Source organism: Zeus faber (assembly GCF_960531495.2).
Source record: "Zeus faber genome assembly, chromosome: 6".
In the NCBI taxonomy this organism is placed as follows: Eukaryota; Metazoa; Chordata; class Actinopteri; order Zeiformes; family Zeidae; genus Zeus; species Zeus faber.
In genome coordinates, this window is record NC_137201.1 from 35,688,715 (window position 1) to 35,708,850 (window position 20,136).

The window sequence follows — 20,136 nt, forward strand, 5'->3', positions numbered from 1 at the left end:
CAAATGTATTTAATTGTAATGTGCCGTAAGGGTTCATGCAGTAATGCAAGGTAACATATTGTATATATAAAGTATATTCAGTATATATATATATATAAATAAACATATTTAGCATTTTTTAATGCAGGTACATCATTTTGATCTGGTCATTTTAAAAGTAGCTCGCAAGCCGAAAAAGTGTGGGCACCCCTGGTGTAGAGGGTGGTGTACAGGGTGGTTTAGGGACTCAAGAGATCCACTAAGAATCCAAACACAGAGTTGAAACAGTTTTATTGTCGTTTGGTGAAGAAACATCAGAACAAAGAAACATCTTAAAACACCCCAGGATGTTCCTGCACCATCTAATACACTGTCCCAGACTGGTCCCAGACTTTCTTGCTTTAGAAACAGTCTGGAAGCCAAAGCATTGAAAGAAATTATTAAAACCAAAACAGGAAGTGGAACAGAGCAGCAGCCAGTTCAATACCCAGAGCAGGAGGAGGAGGAGAAGGATGAGGATGAGGATGATCTACTCAGCGTCGCTACCTGGTGGCAGCTCCACTTTTCCTTTTCTTTACTCATTGTAGCGCCACCTTGTGAACACACATTGTGCAAGGTGCTAACCTAGTTAGCATGGTGCCACATGGGGTCAACCTGGTTGAAGAAGGGAGGTGGAAAAGAGCACAGCGAGCTCCCAAACCATTTCATGTTTCACATTTAAATATCAAGACGTTCTGTAGTTATATACATGGGGGTGGCGGGGCTGGGCGGGCGGAGCCTCAGAAGTTGATGGCTTTACCGAAGGAAGCGGCGAGGTTGGCTTCCCTGAATGCCTCCGAAACCGTCTGGAGGGGAGAGACACAGGAGTCACATCTCTTTATATCACTGCTATATACACACACATACTGTATATCTATACACATACGTATATTCACATACATACTGTATAACTACACACATACAAACTGTATATCTATACACATACCTATATACACATACTGTATAACTATACACATATACACATACATACTGAATATCTATACACATACAGCGGGGGCAATAAATATTGAAGACTAAGGACACTTAGGACACTAAGGACATTAAGGCCATACTGAACGAAAAGAAGAGGGCGTTCAGAGATGGCAACCGTGATGAGGTGAGGAGAGTGCAGGGGGTACTCAAACTTACAATCAAGGAGGCTAAAGACAGTTATTGGAGAAAGCTGGAGGAGAAACTCCAGCAAAACAACATGAGGGATGTGTGGAGTGGCATGAGAACCATCACTGGGTTCCAGAAGACTGGTGGCATGGGGTTGGAGGGCCGTGCAGACCGGGCCAATGAACTGAACCTATTTTTCAATAGGTTTGATACTGCGGCCCATCCCCCACAAGTCTCTGCTGCTGGCTGCTCAACAACTGCCACTTTATCTCCCCCTCCTCCTCACCGCCTCAATTCACACCCACCTACTCCACCCCTCCCCCCTGCTCTACATCATGTCCTCCACAACCTGAGGACCCCACCCCTCCCCCAACTGTCACCTCTACAGTGTCCTTCACGCCTGACCTGGTGAGAAGACAGCTGACGAGACTCCACTCCGGCAAAGCTGCAGGCCCCGACGGTGTATTTCCCAGGGTGCTTAAAGCCTGTGCCCCCCAGCTGTGTGGAGTACTCAGTCAAGTCTGCAGCCTGAGCCTGCACCTCCAGAGGGTCCCTGTGCTGTGGAAGACGTCCTGCCTCGTTCCTGTGCCGAAGACGCCGCGTCCCAGCAGCCCTCAGGACCGGTGGCTCTGACGTCCCACATCATGAAGACCTTCGAGAGGCTCGTCCTGGAGCAGCTAAGGCCTATGGTCAGGCCTTTCACTGATCCACAGCATCATCTACCTGCTGAACAGAGTCTACACTCATCTGGACAAGCCGGCGGGCACTGTGAGAGTCATGTTCTTTGATTTCTCCAGTGCTTTCCACACCATCCGTCCGGCTCTACTGGGTGAGAAGATGGCTGCGATGCAGGTGGAGACCCCCATCATGTCCTGGATTGTTGATTACCTGACGGGCAGACCACAGTATGTACGCCTACAGAACTGTGTGTCGGACAGGGTAGTCAGCAACACTGGGGCCCCACAGGGGACTGTCCTCTCTCCCTTCTTCTTCACCCTCTTCACCTCAGACTTCAACTGTTGCACCAACTTTTGAGTCCTGCCACCTTCAGAAGTTTTCTGATGACTCAGCAATAGTTGGTTGTATTAAAAAGGGTGAATACAGGACTGTTGTGGGCAACTTAGTCACATTGAGCTGCAGATGGTTCAGCTCACTCCAGGTGACAAAGACAAAGGTGTTCAGTGGATCTGAGGAGGGCAAAAATATCCGTGACCTGTTTCCATCCAGGGGGTCCTTGTGGACACTGTGGAGGAGTACAAGTACCTGGGGGTGTACTTCAATAACAAGTTGGACTGGACCAGAAGCACCGAGGCAGTCTACAAAAAGGGCCAAAGCCGACTCTATTTCCTACAGGGGCTGAGGTCCTTTAACTACAGGGGCTGAGGTCCTTTAACATCTGCCGGACGATGCTGAGGATGTTCTATGAGTCTGTTGTGGCCAGTACGATCTTCTTCGCTGTCACATGCTGGGGCAGTGGGCTGAGGGTCGCAGACAACAACAGACTAAACAAACTAATCAGGAGGCCGTTGATGTCGTAGGAGAGGAGCTGGACACCCTGACGACTGTGGCAGAGAGGAGGATGCTGTCCAGGCTTCAGTCCATCTGGGACAACGTCTCACACCCTCTCTACGACACACTGGCCCAGCAGAGGAGCACCTTCAGCAGAAGACTCCTCTTACCCAGATGCACCACAGAGCGCCACAGGAAATCATTCCTGCCTGTGGTCATCAATCTCTACAACGCCTCCCTCAGAGAGTCAAGACGCCCCCTCTCTGTAATCTGACCTCAAAACACAGATATCCACTTCTGCACTTTCTTCTTCTTACACATTTTTAACTGTACATTTTACTCTTTACCATGTGTATATAGATATGTTTATATATTTATTTATATATAAATATGTTCTCTTAATAATTATTATATGTTGTATGTTAATATGTTGTATGTAGATTGGAGCTGTAACAAAAGTAATTTCCCCCTGGGATTATTAAAGTATTTCTGATTCAGATTGAACACATCAACATATTTCTCAATAAGTCGCGGCGGCGCGACTGGTGTTCAACCAGCCAAAGAGGGCACATGTCACTCCGCTGCTCATCGAGCTCCACTGGTTACCTGTAGCCGCCCGCATCAAGTTCAAGTCTCTGATGCTGCCTACAGAGTGATTGCTGGGAATGCTCCCACCTACTTAAGTGCTCTTGTAAGAGCACATGTTGCCCCCCGGATGCTGCGCTCGTCAAATGAGCGTCGCCTGGCTCTGCCGGCCATACAGCCACGGCAATCCAGGCTATTCTCATTTGTAGTTCCACGTTGGTGGAACGAGCTGCCAAAAATGACCAGAGCGGGGACCTCCCTCTCTGTCTTTAAGAAGCACCTGAAGACCCAGCTCTTCAGTGAGTACCTCCTGTCCTAACCTACAATTACTTAGCACCACCTTGCAGTATTTATTGTTACACCAATGTTGTTATTACACTAATCTCTGTCGCAATGTAGCTGAATGTTATTCTCCCTTGTAAGTCGCTTTGGATAAAAGCGTCTGATAAATGACTAAATGTAAATGTAAATATATTTCTGATGGGGCTGTTGACATGAAAGCTTCACCAGACGTCGGTAACAACCCAAGTAATCCACACATACAAAGAAATCAAAACATATATGTCCATAAATGAGGTTATGTGTAATAAAGTGGAATGAAACTGGGAAAAAGTATTGAAGACATGAAGAACAGGAGGTGCAGAAAGGCATGGGAAGGCAAGAAAGCAGCTGAAATCTATCAGTATTTAGGAAGCAATCCTGCCTCCTATCAGTGCAAATTAATATCAGCTGCTTTAGTCCTCGTTGATGGCCTATAAAAAGGTTTCTTATGACCATGGTGTCACACAAAAAGCATCTCATGATGGTAAAACCAAAGAGCTCTCTCAAGACCTTCGCAACCTTATTGTTGCAAAACATCCTGATGGCATTGGGTACAGACGTATTTCTGAACTTCTGAATATTTCCGGTGAGCAGTATGGGGGCCATTATCTGGAAGTGGAAAGAACATAATTTCACCATCAACCGGCCACGACGAGGTACTCCTCACAAGATTTCTGACAGAGGAGTCAAAAGAATAATTAGAAGCATGTAGAGGCACCAGCTAAAGAAGAAGCATGTAGAGGCACCATCTGAAGAAGAAGCATGTAGAGGCACCATCTGAAGAAGAAGCATGTAGAGGCACCATCTGAAGAAGAAGCATGTAGAGGCACCATCTGAAGAAGAAGCATGTAGAGGCACCATCTGAAGAAGAAGCATGTAGAGGCACCATCTGAAGAAGAAGCATTTAGAGGCACCATCTGAAGTCTGAAGAAGAAGCATGTAGAGTCACCATCTGAAGAAGAAGCATGTAGAGGCACCATCTGAAGAAGAAGCATTTAGAGGCACCATCTGAAGAAGAAGCATGTAGAGGCACCATCTGAAGAAGCATGTAGAGGCACCATCTGAAGAAGCATGTAGAGGCACCAGCTGAAGAAGAAGCATGTAGAGGCACCATCTGAAGAAGAAGCATGTAGCGGCACCATCTGAAGAAGAAGCATGTAGAGGCACCATCTGAAGAAGCATGTAGAGGCACCATCTGAAGAAGAAGCATGTAGCGGCACCATCTGAAGAAGAAGCATGTAGAGGCACCATCTGAAGAAGAAGCATGTAGAGGCACCATCTGAAGAAGAAGCATGTAGCGGCACCATCTGAAGAAGAAGCATGTAGAGGCACCATCTGAAGAAGAAGCATGTAGAGGCACCATCTGAAGAAGAAGCATGTAGCGGCACCATCTGAAGAAGAAGCATGTAGAGGCACCATCTGAAGAAGCATGTAGAGGCACCATCTGAAGAAGCATGTAGAGGCACCAGCTGAAGAAGAAGCATGTAGAGGCACCATCTGAAGAAGAAGCATGTAGCGGCACCATCTGAAGAAGAAGCATGTAGAGGCACCATCTGAAGAAGCATGTAGAGGCACCATCTGAAGAAGAAGCATGTAGAGGCACCATCTGAAGAAGAAGCATGTAGCGGCACCATCTGAAGAAGAAGCATGTAGAGGCACCATCTGAAGAAGAAGCATGTAGAGGCACCATCTGAAGAAGAAGCATGTAGCGGCACCATCTGAAGAAGAAGCATGTAGAGGCACCATCTGAAGAAGCATGTAGAGGCACCATCTGAAGAAGCATGTAGAGGCACCAGCTGAAGAAGAAGCATGTAGAGGCACCATCTGAAGAAGAAGCATGTAGCGGCACCATCTGAAGAAGAAGCATGTAGAGGCACCATCTGAAGAAGCATGTAGAGGCACCATCTGAAGAAGAAGCATGTAGAGGCACCATCTGAAGAAGAAGCATGTAGCGGCACCATCTGAAGAAGAAGCATGTAGAGGCACCAGCTGAAGAAGAAGCATGTAGAGGCACCATCTGAAGAAGAAGCATGTAGCGGCACCATCTGAAGAAGAAGCATGTAGAGGCACCATCTGAAGAAGAAGCATGTAGAGGCACCATCTGAAGAAGAAGCATGTAGAGGCACCATCTGAAGAAGAAGCATGTAGAGGCACCCTCTGAAGAAGAAGCATGTAGAGGCACCATCTGAAGAAGCATGTAGAGACACCAGCTGAAGAAGAAGAATGTTGAGGCACCAGCTGAAGAAGCAGCTTGTTGAGGCATGTTTAAAGTTTGCTGCACAACGTTTGGACAACACAATGAAATACTGGATAAAATAGTCTGGTCAAAAGAGACCAAAACTGAACTCTTTGGATGTCATAGCACACACCATGTTTGGAGGAGAAATGGCACTGCACATCACCCTAAAAACACCAGACCAACAGTGAAGTTTGGAGGTGGGAACATTATGGTGTGGGGCTGTTTTTCAGCATGTGGTCCTGGCAGACTTCACATCATTGAAGGATGGATGAATGGAGAAAAGTAGCGAGACATTCTTGACAAGAATATGCTGCCGTCGACCAGGATGCTGAAGATGAAACGAGGGTGGACATCTCAGCAAGACAATGATCCCAAACACACGGCCAAGGAAACTCTCCACTGGCTTCAGAGAAAGAAAATAAAGCTTCTAGAATGGCCCAGTCAATCATCTGACTGAATCCAATTGAAGATCTATGGAAAGAAGTGAAGATCAGAGTTGATAGAAGAGGCCCCCGGAACCTTCACCATTTGAAGACAGTTGGTGTAGAAGAATGGGCAAAAATCACACCTGAGCAACGCAGGCCACGAGCTCCTTCACAGAGGAGGCATCTTGAAGCTGTCGTTACCAACTAGGGCTTTTCTATTAAGTATTAAATACATTTCAGCAAGCATGTTCAATACTTTTTCCCTGTTTCATTCCACTTTATTACACTTAACCTCATTTATGGACATATATGTTTTGATTTCTTTGTATGTGTGGATTACTTGGGTTGTTACCGACGTCTGGTGACAATTTCATGTCAACAGCCCCATCAGAAATATATTTACTGAGAAAAATGTTGACGTGTTCAATACTTTGCTCCTGCTGTATATAGTATATACACATACATGCTTTATATGTATACACATATACGTGTATATACACATACATGCTGTATATCTATACACATATACATGTATATATACATACATACAGTATATCTATACACATATGCATACTGTATATGTATACACACATACTGTATATGTATACACACATACTGTATATGTATACACATGTACCAAAAATCTGCGGTGGGTCAAATATAACTAACATGGAAATGTCCAGCTCCAACTTCAAATGAAAGCCTATTCCAATAATAAGCGCAAATATACCTTTCTATCATATTTATATGGTATTTTGCAAATAAATTGAAATCATTAAAAAAAAAAATTACAAATAAAATAAATGGCCGACTCTTTCCCTCTGGTTCACGGGAAGTCACCGTGCGTTAAACCAAGTGAATCAAATCGAACGACTGGTTTTCCTGAGTGAATCATCAAGAATCTCAAAAAAGTCAAATCTTTCATCAGGATGGGAGCTCCGCTGTGGTGACAGTGATATTCAGTATGCACAATGTTACAGAATTATCAGGCGATAGATAAATTATTTATGTAATCTTCCTTGGTTACCTTGAAGTACCTCCAAACAGCCATAATTTCCTTCCTTTCGCTCTTTGAGTGTCAACTATGCAACTACGTTACATTACTTTGGTATCGGAGCATTTTGAATATTTGCGTACGGTACATGAGCACAGAATCTGAAAATATATCTGACCCCAATCGGCCGGTGAGCACCAACTGATTCTGGTCACCGGCAAATAGATTGGTGCATCTCATGTTTTATATGTTCACATTACAGCGACATTTTAGTGCTTTATTCTAACTCTCCCACTTCCCATTTGACCTCACACTGCAGCGTTACACCTCGGTGGATAATAAAGTAGCTCAGTGCTGCTGCGTATCAGTGGATGTTGAGTGAGAGGAGAGGGAGGGGTTACAGAACCACAGGTTGTAGCATCTGCTCCAATCCAAAGGCTGTAGTTTAAATACCCAATACATGTACGCTACTGTTCCAATGGCACCTGTCAAAGTGTGGGATATATTATTATTATATATAGTAGAAGAATCTTTAATTGTCACCGTGGTGGCCGGTACGAGGCCTCTGCATTTGACCCACACTGGCTTGTCCTCCCTCCGGGGGGCAGCCAGCAGCAGTGGACAGCATTCGTCGACACCCGGGGACCTCGTACCAAGTGTCCATCGCTGGTCAGACGATGATGTGTGCATGTTTTTGGTGGGGGTCCTTACTGATTCTTGCTGTGAGGCAGCAGTACAATGCACTGTGCCACGTGATATACACAGGTACATCTCATAAAATTTGAATATTAAGAAAAAGTTCATTATTTTGTGTCACTCATTTCAGAAAGTGAAACCCATATATTATATAGATCCATTACACAGAGTGAAATATTTCAAGCCTTTAGTTCTTGAAATTTTGATGATTGTGGCTATAGATAATAAAACCCCAAATTCAGTGTCTCAGAAAATTAGAATATTACATAAGATCAATAAAAAAAAGGATATTTTAAACAGAAATGTTAGGCTTCTGAAAAGTATGTTCATTTCTATGCACTCAATACTTGGTCGGGCCTCCTTTTGCATGAATTACTGCATCAACGCGGCATGGCATGGAGGCCGTCAGCCTGTGGCACTGCTCAGGTGTTATGGAAGCCCAGGTTGCTTTGAGAGCAGCCTTCAGGTCATCTGCATTGTTGAGTCTGGTGTCTCTCATCTTCCCCTTGACAATACCCCATAGATTCTCTATGGCAGGGGTGCCCACTCTTTTTCAGCTTGCAAGCTACTTTTAAAATGACCAGGTCAAAATGATCTACCTTCATTAAAAAATGCGAAATATATTTATTTATATGTTTATACTGAGCATACTTCAAATATACAATATATGTTGGCGTACCTTGCATCCCTGCCTGAACCCTTACGGCACAGCATTAAATACATTTATGGTCACTACCTTACTCTGATGACTTGCACTGAATGGAGCTGGCCAGGGTTGCACAGTCCCGACAGTAGCTGCTGGTAGCCAGCCTCAAGCAGGCTTCCAAATGATGATCAGTCATGGTGGAACGCTATTTCGACTCAATAGTCTTCATGTGGGAAAAGGCTGACTCACATAAATAAGTAGAGCCGAATAATGCAGTCAAGGAGGTAGCACATTTCCTCATGTTTGGGTAATTTTCCTCTGTGAGTAAGTTCCAAAATGGTCCACGAGCCCTGGACTTGAGATGAATGTTAGCCTGTAGTGTCAACATCTCATCCTCCACTGAAGACGAGTTGGGCACCCCTGCTCTATGGGGTTTAGATTAGGCCAGTTTGCTGGCCAATAAAGCACAGTAACGGCACGGTTATTGAACCAGCTTTTGGTACCATTGGCAGTGTGGGCAGGTGCCAAGTCCTGCTGGAAAATGAAATCAGCATCTCCATCCAGCTTGTCAGCAGAAGGAAGCATGAAGTGCTCTAAAATGTGTTGCTAGATGGCTGTGTTGAATGTGGACTTGAGAAAACACAGTGGACCAACACCAGCAGATGACATGGCAGCCCAAATCATCACTGACTGTGGAAACTTCACACTGGATTTCAAGCCATGTGGATTCTGTGCCTCTCCACTTTTCCTCCAGACTCTGGGACCTTGATTTCCAAATGACTTGCAAAATGTACTTTCATCTGAAAAGAGGACTTTGGACCACTGTGCAACAGTGGAATAGTTTTTGCTTGACAATCCTCTCAAGGCTGCGGTTATCCCTTTTGCTGGTGCACCTTTTCCTTCCGCACTTTTTCCTTCCAATCAACTTTCTATGAACATGCTTGAATACAGCACTCTGTGAACAACCAGCTTCTTTAGCAATGACATTTTGTGGCTTAACGTCCTTGTGGAGAGTCAATGACTGTCTTCTGGAATCTGTCACGTCAGCAGTCTTCCCCAAAATTGTGTAGCCTACTGAGCCAGACAGAGATAATTTCAAGGCTCAGGAAACCTTTGCAGGTGCTTGGAGTTCCTTAGCTTAGACACTGAATTTTGGGTTTTCAATATCTATAGCCACAATCATCAAAATTTCAAGAAACAAAAGGCTTGAAATATTTCACTCTACGTGTAATGAATCTATATATGGACTTTCTAACTTTTTCATGATATTCTAATTTATGAGATGTACCTGTATACTGTTATATATTATTATTATTATTATTATTATATAAATTATTGTTATATTATATATGAGGCAGCAAGTGAAGAGTCAGTTGTTGAAGTTGATGTGTTGAAGCAGCGTAAGGACCTGAGCCACTTTGACAAGGAGCACATTGTGATGCTGGACGACTGGGTCAGAGCATCTCCACAAGCACAGGTCTTGTGGCTGTTCCCGCTATGCAGTGGTTACTACCAAAAGTGCTCCAAGGAAGGACGACCGGTGAACCGGTGACAGGGTCATGGGGCCAAAGGCTCATTGATGCACGTGGGGAGTGAAGTCTAGTCCGCCTGGTTCAATGCCACAGTAGAACTACTGTAGCACAAAGTGTTGAAAAAGTGAATGTTGCTATGATAGAAAGGTGTAGAACACACAGTGCATGGCAGCTTGCTGCGTATAGGAGCGCTCAGTGTCCATGCTGACCCCTGTCCACCCCTGAAAGGACCTACAATGGACATGTGAGTGTCACAACTGGACCATGGAGCAATAAAAGAAGGTAGTGGTCTGATGAATCACCTTTTCTTCTACATCATGAGGATGGGCGGGGTTAGAGTCCGATCCGATGGCGCATCTGTGAGATGTGCTGGAACAACAAGCCTGATCCATGGGGGCCCCACCTCCAACTTGCAGGACTTAAAGGATCTGCTGCTAACGTCTTGGTGCCAGACACCACAGGACACCTTCAGAGTCTGGTGGAGTCCATGCCTCCACGGGTCACAGCTGATTTGGCGGCACGAGGGGGAACTACACACAGTATATTTATCTATATAAATGAATATATACAAATCAATCTAGTGTATATAAAGTGTGTTTTATCTGGGGTCAGGACTCACAGGATGTGCGTGACACACTCGGGCGACGTCCTCGCAGGAAGCTCCGTACTCCATTGCCAGCGCTGCCTCATTGATCATCTCTCCTGCCCCCTGCAGGACAGCAGCAGAAACACAAACACAATCAGTTTAGCTCAGGAAGCACTAGCCGCACCTCATGGTCCTCACTATGCTCAGGATGCAGGAGCACCGCCCTGCCTGCCCAGCCCTGCTGCCAGGTCCTCACCAAGCCTAGGATGCAGGAGTCCCACAACCCGAGCACCGACTCCAGATCTTGTCCGAGTCCAGGATGTGGGAGACCTGCCCCCCCCCCCAGGGTTTAACCAAGCCCAGGATGCAGGAGCCCCGACCTGCCTGCTCAGCCCCGCCCCCAGGTCCTCACCCCGCCCAGGATGCGGGAGCCCTGCCCTGTCCCCCCCAGGTCCTCACCAAGCCCAGGACGCGGAAGCCCTGCATCCCAAACCCTGCCCCCAGGTCCTCACCGAGCCCAGGATGTGGGAGCCCAACATACGGTCGCTCTCCTTGTGGCTCAGGATCTTCACCAGGCCGTCTGTGTCATTGTTGGTCTTGGCTCGGCTGTTAGCTGCGAAGGGAAACTTCCCTACTTTGTAGGGAACACCCTGAAACACCAACGAAGAAGAAGATAGTATTAGGATGACACCCACTCCTCCCCCTGGTGGGGCGCGCACTGAGACAAACACTATCAGCACATATCCCATAATGCATTGAGTGTCTATGTAGTGTCACCACCGAAGTGGCTACATGACGATGTAGTGTGTAATACATCGTGTGTAGTCTGTAGTGTGTCGTGTGTAGTGTGTAGTACGTAGTGCCTAGTGTGTAATGTGGTGTGTAAAGTAATGTTTGTAGTGTGTATAGTATGTAGTATAAAGTGTGTAGTGTGTATAGTATGTAGTTGGTAGTGTGTAGTTTATAGTATGTAGTGTGTAGTTTATAGTACGTGGCATGTAGTATATGGTGTGTATAGTATGTAGATATGTAGTGTGTATAGTATGTAGTGTGTAGCATGTAGTGTTTGGTATGTAGTGTGTAGTGTATACCATGTAGCGTGTAGTATATAGTATATACCATGCAGTGTGTATAGTATGTAGCGTGTTGTAAATAGTATGTACCGTGTTAGTATGTAGTGTGTAGTATGCATAGTATGTAGCATGTCGTATGTAGCGTTTGGTATGTAGTGTGTAGTGTATAGTGTGTAGTATGCAGTGTTCAGTATGCAGTGTGTATAGTACGTAGCGTGTTGTATATAGTATGCAGCGTGTACCATATATAGTGTGTAGTGTATAATGTGTAGTGTGGAGTGTGTAGTGTGAAATATGTAGTGTGTAATATGAAGTGTATAGTATGTAGTGTGTGGTGTATAGTATGTAGTGAGTATAGCGTGTAGTGTATGTAGCATGTAGTGTATATAGCATGTCGTGTATAGTATGTAGTGTATATTATGTAGTGTGTACTATGTAGTGTATAGTATGTAGTGTATAGTATGTAGTGTGTACTATGTAGTGTATAGTATGTAGTGAGTAAACTATGTAGTGTATAGTATGTAGTGTGTAGTTTATAGTATGTTGTGTATAGTGTATAATTGATAGGGTATAGTATTTAGTGTCTAGTATGAAGTGTCTAGTATGAAGTGTCTAGTATGAAGTGTCTAGTATGAAGTGTCTAGTGTATATTATGTAGTGTGTATTATGTAGTGTATAGTATTTAGTGTATAGTATGTAGTGTATAGTATGTATTGCATAGTGTACACATGTAGTGTGTACTATGTAGTGTATAGTAGATAGTGTAAAGTATGTAGTGAGTAAAGTATGCAGTGTATATAGCAAACTACAGCCCGTGGGCCATATCCAGTCCGCAAGGCATTTACATTAACAACAATCCTATAATATATTTCAATTTGTAGTATTCGTTTCGCTGTTCTTTTCCTGTAATACTTAATGCTACCACCAGATGGCGCATTGCCGGGCCTAGACTGACGTCGAGTCACTCTTCTTCACTTCACCTGATCGTCACGTATGCATCACCCATAACACAATGAGCAAGACAGAGAAAGCGCAAGATTGACAGAGAGTCTACTAATGGTCTGGCCCGCTGGTCAGTGTCAGTTATAAAAATTAGATGTGGCCCCCGAGCCAAAAAGTTTGCCCACCCCTGGTATATAGCATGTATTGTGTATATAGTATGTACAGTGTAGTTTATAGTATGTGGTGTATAGTGTATATGTAGTGTATAGTTTATAGTGTAGTGTGTTGTGTGTAGTATGCAGTGCATACAGTATGTAGTGTATATTATGTAGTGTATATAGCATGTAGTGTGTATATAGTATGTAGTGTGTGGTTTATAGTATGTTGTGTATATGTAGTGTATAGTATATAGTGTAGTGTGTTGTGTGTAGTATGCATTGCGTACAGTATGTAGTGTGTAGAGTATATAGTGTATAGTATGTAGTGTATAGTATGTAGTGTATATAGCATGTGGTGTATATAGCATGTAGTGTGTATATAGCATGTAGTGTGTAGTTTATAGTATGTTGTGTATAGTGTATAATATGTAGTGTATAGTTGATAGTGTAGTGTGTAGTATGTAGTGTGTATAGTACATAGTGAGTAAAGTAATAGTAGTCTATCCCATATACATAAGCCTATTCCCTTTATTTCTATTTTGTACCCCCACTCTGCATTACCTTTGAGTTATTATATTTTATTCTATATTATTTGATTTACTTACTGCATTACGTTTTAGGAATCAGTTAGTTAGTCAAGTAGCAATTAGGTAGCTATTATGTTTAGTCTAGAACATATTGTGTGTAATCATCAGGTGCGTTGCATTGACATTTCACTCCATATATGTATGAAAGTATGTTTATGTATGAAAGTATGTATATGTATGTGACAAACAAAGCTCTTGAATAGTGTATAATATGTAGTATATTGTGTATTGTTCATAGTGTAGTGTAGAGTATATAGTGTGTAGTACATAGTGTGTTGTCCCCCCACCCACCTCCTCCTTCAGCTGCTCCTCTGTCTTCCCCACCCACGCCACCTCAGGGTGGGTGTAGATGACCGAGGGGACACAGTTGTAATCAATGTGCACAGCTCCGCCCGCCATCCCCTCCACACACAGGATGCCCTCGTCCTCCGCCTTGTGGGCCAACATGGGACCTGCAACTACATCACCTATGGCATACACACTGGGGGAGAGGGGCACCATCAGTTTGATGTGTTCCTGAACTGAAGTATAACATACTTTGCTACCGGTAGTACTGCAGTAGTACCTGGGTATGGAAGTCTGGAAGCGGCTGTTGACAGGGATGCGCCCCCTGCTGTCTAGCTGGATGCCCATGCCCTCTAGCCCCAGGTTCTGGGTGAAAGGTCGTCTCCCGATGCAGACCAGCAGCACGTCGCAGCTCAGGCTCTCGTTCTTCCCTCCAGCCGCCGCCTCCACACTAACACACACACACACACACACACACACACACACACACACACACACACACACACACACACACACACACACACACACACACACACACACACACACACACACACACACACACACACTCACACACACTCACACACACACACACACACACACACACACACACACGATATGAATCACTACGACACTAAGATAATGTCTAGATATCACACTTTGCTGTATAATAATATTAATCTCACGCCACGTGGATCTTGCCGTCCGGGCTCTTTGTGGCCCCCAGGACTTTGGTGCCGAGCTTGAACTTCATGCCCTGCTTCTGCAGAATGCGCTGGAAGTTCTTGGAGATCTCCATGTCTATGCCCATCCCTCCCACATGACCCAGAAACTCCACCGCAGTCACCTTGGAGCCCAGACGCTGCCACACTGATCCCTAGAGGACAGGTGGACACATGACCATGCTCAGACTGGAGAGCCAGGCTGGACATCTACCATCAGTCCAACAGCAGTAAACACTAGAAGCTGACATTTACTACAAGTCTGTCTGTAAAACAACCAAAAAAAATGCATCACCCGACAATGAAAAATAAGCAGTAACTCAACTTGTTCAACACCACGACACCGGCATATTTCAAAACAGATTCAAGGACTGAAACCTTTAATACGACTTCAGCTTGAGGTTATTGTGCTAAATCCATTTAAAGGATGGTTATGGTGTTGAGCACAGACACTGACCAGCTCCACTCCGATCACCCCGGCTCCGATGACGATCAGTTCTCCTGGGACCTTCTTCAAGGACAGAGCTCCAGTGGAAGAAACGATGCTCTCCTCGTCGATCTGTAACACAACACAGCTTAGCATCCAAACCTTCCAATCAGCGCCATATGAAGATCGGAACATACAGACGGATCTGAGATCATACTCAGATCAAAACATAGGGACTGATCTGAGATCATACTCAGATCAAAACATAGGGACTGATCAGAGATCATACTCAGATCACAAGTCCTACCTGGATCCCAGGGAAAGGAGTGACCTCTGATCCGGTGGCAACCAGGATGTTCTTGGTGTTGATGACCTGCTCGCTGCCGTCGGCTGCTACAGCCGTCACCTGGTTCTTGCCGGTCAATCTGCCGAAGCCGCTGACGTGGGTGACCTTCAGGAAGTGAGGTCACAGTTCAATATTACAACGACATCAAATGTTTCATGAGGAACATTTCAAAAAAACTTTTCTAAACCCAGACGAACGTTTCCAGCTCCATGTTGAACGCACGCTGCCCAGAACCGAAGGGGGGGTTCTAACCTGGCACCATGTGGAGAAAAGTTCTGACCTTGTTCTGCTTGAAGAGGTGAGCGATGCCGCCGGTCAGAGCTTTGACGGCTCCACTTTTCTGACTCATCATCTTCTCCAGGTTCAGCGAGAGTCCAGAGACTGGGAGGAGGGGAATGGGGAGGGGTGTTCAGAGCTGAGCAGTTTGTGGAATTTACAACCAACGGACACTGAATGCTGATCACTGGAAGCTTCAACCTCAACGCAGCACAAACAGTTTGATGTTGTTTCAATAATCATATTATTGTAATAATAATCATCATAATAGTGTTGGTGTGTTAATGCCTTGCTCTCGGGAATAGGACCGGTAAGGCTGGATTTCTTACTTTCAATTCCTCTGCTCTCAAAGTCCTTCCCATGAGCCAAGTGGTAGAGATAGGAATTGTTCAGTAGGGCCTGGGGAGGGAGAGATGTCAGACCCAGTCCCACACTAGAGTAGGATTGAGAAACCAAGATGGCCGCCCTGGTACCTTGGAGGGGATGCAGCCGACATTGAGACAAGTTCCTCCCAGCGTCACGTTCTTCTCCACACACACCGTCTGGAACAGAGATTCATATTCATATCAAGATAGTAGACTCCTGCTACTACCACAGCAGGGTCTGTACCAGGCTACAGAATCAAGATGGCCCAAACGGAAATCTTTCTCGGGATGAAGGGGATTATATATATTTAATTTGAATGCTTTATTTTGGTGGGATGCAGTGGCAGAGTGACTTTAGACCATTTTTTTTGCCGTGTAAAGGGTGAGTACCCAACATCTCATAGCACTCCTCTGAGGATTAGACCAAAAAAGTGATGTGCACCCCTGGATGGAAAGCAATGAACAATAAAACATCTCTGAGGAACTATGGTCAACTTTATACAAACATCCTCTCACCTTGAAGCCCAGCTGAGCAGCTTTGATGGCGGCCACGTAGCCCCCTGGACCAGAGCCCACCACGGTCACATCAGCATCCACTAAGACAATGCAACAGGATCACACATTACTATACAATATACACTATATTACTATACAATATTTAATAATTCACTATATTACTATACAATATACACTATATTACTATACAATACAATATATAATAATGCACTATATGACTATACAAAATATAATAATTCACTATATTACTATAGAATATACACTATATTACTATACAATATATAATAATTCACTATATTACTATGCAATATACACTATATTACTATACAATACAATATATAATAATGCACTATATTACTATACAATATGCACTATATTACTATACAATACAATATATAATAATGCACTATATTACTACACAATATACACTATATTACTATACAATACATAATAATGCACTAAATTACCATACAATATACACTGTGTTACTATACAATATATTACAATACTCTATATATCTATACAATATACACTATACAATAGTACGATACAACACACTATTTTACTATATATTATAATACACTATTTTATTATACAATATATTAAAAAACACAATACACTATTTTACCATACAATTTATTATAATACACTATATTACTGTACAATTTACACTATATTACTATAAATATACACTTTATTACTACACAATATATTAAAATACACAATTACCATACAATATACAATATATTATACTACACTATATTACTACACAATACACACTATATTACAACACAATTTATATTATAGTAGTAGCGAGTAGTAGTAAACTAGCAGTAAACTAGTAGTACACCAGCAGTAAACTAGTAGTACACCAGCAGTAAACAAATAGTGAAGTAGGTAGTAGTAGTAAACTAGCAGTAAACTTGTAGTAGAGCAGCGCTTACGTGCTGCTCGGTCTGCGTACGTCCTGGCGCTGAGCTGCGTCGCTCTGTGGATGCTGCAGGGGAGTTGATGGCTGCGCTGCAGTAGGACAGACCTGTTAGACCAGTGATCCGAGTACCTCCCATCCAGTGATCATAGTACCTCGCATCCAGTGATCATAGTACCTCCTATCCAGTGATCCCAGTGCCTCCCATCCAGTGATCCCAGTACCTCCCATCCAGTGATCCCAGTACCTCCCATCCAGTGATCCCAGTGCCTCCCATCCAGTGATCCCAGTGCCTCCCATCCAGTGATCCCAGTACCCCCCCATCCAGTGATCCCAGTACCCCCCCATCCAGTGATCCCAGTTCCTCCCATCTAGTGATCCCAGTTCCTCTCATCCAGTGATCCCAGTCCCAGCACACCCCCCATCGCACCTACCCAGTGATCCCAGTACCCCCCATCGGACCCGGAACGCTCTGAGGAAGAATAAAGTCTGTCTGTCTATGTACCTGTCTGTCCATCTGTGTGTCCGTCCATATATTGTAAGAACTCATTAAATCGTTTATTTCACTGTGTAATAAAATTACTAACACACACTGTGTAATAAAACTACTAACACATACTGTGTACATTACATTACATTTACATTTAGTCATTTAGCAGACACTTTTATCCAAAGCGACTTACAATTGTTCAAACACCGACGGACGCAGCCATCAGGAGCAATTAGGGGTTAAGTGTCTTGCTCAAGGACACTACAGCATGCTAGCAGGAGGAGCCTGGGATCCAACCAGCAACCTTTAGATCACTATACCACCAGCTCTACCGCCTGAGCTACCATCCTCATGTAATAAAACTACTAACACACACTGAGTAATAAAACTACCAACACATACTGCGTAATAAAACTACCAACACACACTGTGTAATAAAACTACTAACACACACTGAGTAATAAAACTACAGTCAGTTTGTTGTGATCCGTTCACATTTGTGTCTCAGTCCTACGTCACGTTGGACGTCAGTAGTATTACAACCGCCCCCATCTGAGTAACTCCAACCACAGCTGGAGAAAAAAGAGAATACCGAACAGCGCTAAGAAGACCAGCACAAATGTAATATGACACTGTATATGTAATATGATGAAGATCCACAAACTGGATTGATCATTTATCATCTGAAATTAGTTTAGAAACACATTTTGGTGGAATGATGAGGTGCAATCAGTGAAAGTTTACAGACTAAGACTAGGACTCAGGGGGGGGGGGGGCTCCTCCCACTAAACAGAGCATCCTGGGACAGGATGGATTAGAGGCATGTTACAATGGTTAGAATGCATCATCTCAGTGGTGTTTTCAGCAACAAAAACTTCAAAACTCCCTTTGAGGGACCCCAGAGACCTATATTAGAGTGATTAAAAGGAGAATAATAAATCCTCTTTAAAGTGTAGAAGGAAACATTCATTTATTGTGATTCATTGTCTGTTTGCAGTGGAAGAAGTTAAAGATAAATTACAGAATCTGAGGACAGTATTCCATCATCTGGGTGGATGATATCTAGAGCAGCAATACCTAAATAATACTTGATAAACATAAAACATTTAGATACTTCACATCCAGCTGCCCAAGAGTGAAGAACATTGTGTGTGTGTGTGTGTGTGTGTGTGTGTAATTGTTTTATTCACTGTGATCCGTTTGAAGGTATTGAGATTGTCATCTATGGATGAATTGAAACACACTTGCAATAAAATGACGAAACCTTAATGAGAGAGGAACTCGATTTGTAGTTTATTTTCTGTGTTTCTGTCTTCTGATAGGTTGATATTCCATCTGACAGTTGTTGTCAAATAGAATGATCTGTTACTTGATCTGAAAGTTTCTAGTGTACCAGTCTGGTCCTGAACACCTGGATCTGATCTGCGCAGACGACTGACATTCAGGACTGGAACAAACAACCACAGCTCACTGACTCCACCCGGACGGAGCAGATCGACCCTGCGGGACTCCCCTAGCCTAGCACCTAGCCTAGCACCTAGCCTAGCACCTAGCCTAGCACCTAGCCTAGCACCTAGCCTAGCACCCAGCCAGTAGGTAAGCCGGCTGGCAGATAGCCTGTGAACAGAGTGAGTACCGTATCGGTACTACAGTGTGAGTACTACAGTGTGAGTATTGCAGTGTACCGTTGTGTTGCCTCTCACCGCGGACAGGGTTCTGTAGACGTGCTGCATGGCGGCGTTTCTCTCCTCTAACGTACGCCAAGGACTCCGCACTGCGCATGCGTATTCAGCCCGGGAACCTGCCTCGCGTCGCCTCTATATGACGTCATCGAAGCCGGTGACGTCATAATGTGGGAGTTGGCGTTCTTCTGCCTCAAACTGTCAATCTTCTTCTTCCTTGGACTGCTCCCGTTAGGGGTCACCACAGCCGATCATCTGCCTCCAGCACCTTCTGTTCTGTGCATCTTCCTCCCTTCCACCACCCGCCTGCATGTCCTCCCTCAGCACCTCCATAAAGCTTCTCTTTGGCTTCCTCTTTTCCTCTTGCCTGGCAGCTCCATCCTCAGCATCCTTCTCCCAATGTAACTGCCTCAAACTTTCAATAATAATCAGAACATGAATAAGAACATGAATTTCTTCAGCTGCCTGAAGCGGTAAGGACACTGCCTCGCCTTTCTCATAAGAATGTCTCTGTTTGTAAAGACCATGTTAAGTCCTCCATGATGTGGACTCCCAGGAACTTGAAGCTGCTACCCTGTCGACAGAAGCCCCAATAATCACCAACGGCGTGTGTGTCCTTGGTTGTAATTCCCTCCAAAAGTCCACAATCTGCTCCTTAGTTTTGCTGACATT

The 20,136-nt window shown here is 44.3% G+C and overlaps 1 protein-coding gene across 2 annotated transcripts; it reads right to left on the reverse strand.

Annotated features, from left to right (window-relative positions):
• Positions 1 to 253: 253 nt before the first annotated feature.
• dld (deltaD) lies at positions 254 to 19,587 on the reverse strand. 2 transcript variants are annotated; one of them, XM_080003006.1, is made up of 14 exons: positions 19,468 to 19,587; positions 17,309 to 17,384; positions 16,365 to 16,444; positions 15,957 to 16,025; positions 15,813 to 15,882; positions 15,488 to 15,588; positions 15,169 to 15,312; positions 14,892 to 14,993; positions 14,399 to 14,589; positions 13,996 to 14,166; positions 13,722 to 13,911; positions 11,183 to 11,320; positions 10,704 to 10,793; positions 254 to 824 (listed from the first exon to the last, which is right to left on the reverse strand). In XM_080003006.1, the coding sequence occupies exons 1-14, from the start codon at positions 19,513 to 19,515 to the stop codon at positions 759 to 761; spliced, it is 1,536 nt and encodes a 511-aa protein (XP_079859132.1). In that variant the 5' UTR covers positions 19,516 to 19,587; the 3' UTR covers positions 254 to 758. The 2 variants fall into 2 exon arrangements, with proteins under 2 accessions (XP_079859132.1, XP_079859133.1); XM_080003007.1 differs by having other exon boundaries at positions 19,486 to 19,584.
• Between the last annotated feature and the right edge of the window lie 549 nt (positions 19,588 to 20,136).

Bases quoted from the DNA above. Each gene is read 5' to 3' on its own strand.
- dld (XM_080003006.1), bottom strand. From the start codon at position 19,515: ATGCAGCACGTCTACAGAACCCTGTCCGCGGTGAGAGGCAACACAACG. The intron at 15,883-15,956 runs GTACCAGGGCGG...CTCCCTCCCCAG, and splicing joins TCGGCTGCATCCCCTCCAAG to GCCCTACTGAACAATTCCTA. The intron at 15,313-15,487 runs GTCAGAACTTTT...CACTTCCTGAAG, and splicing joins ACCTCTTCAAGCAGAACAAG to GTCACCCACGTCAGCGGCTT.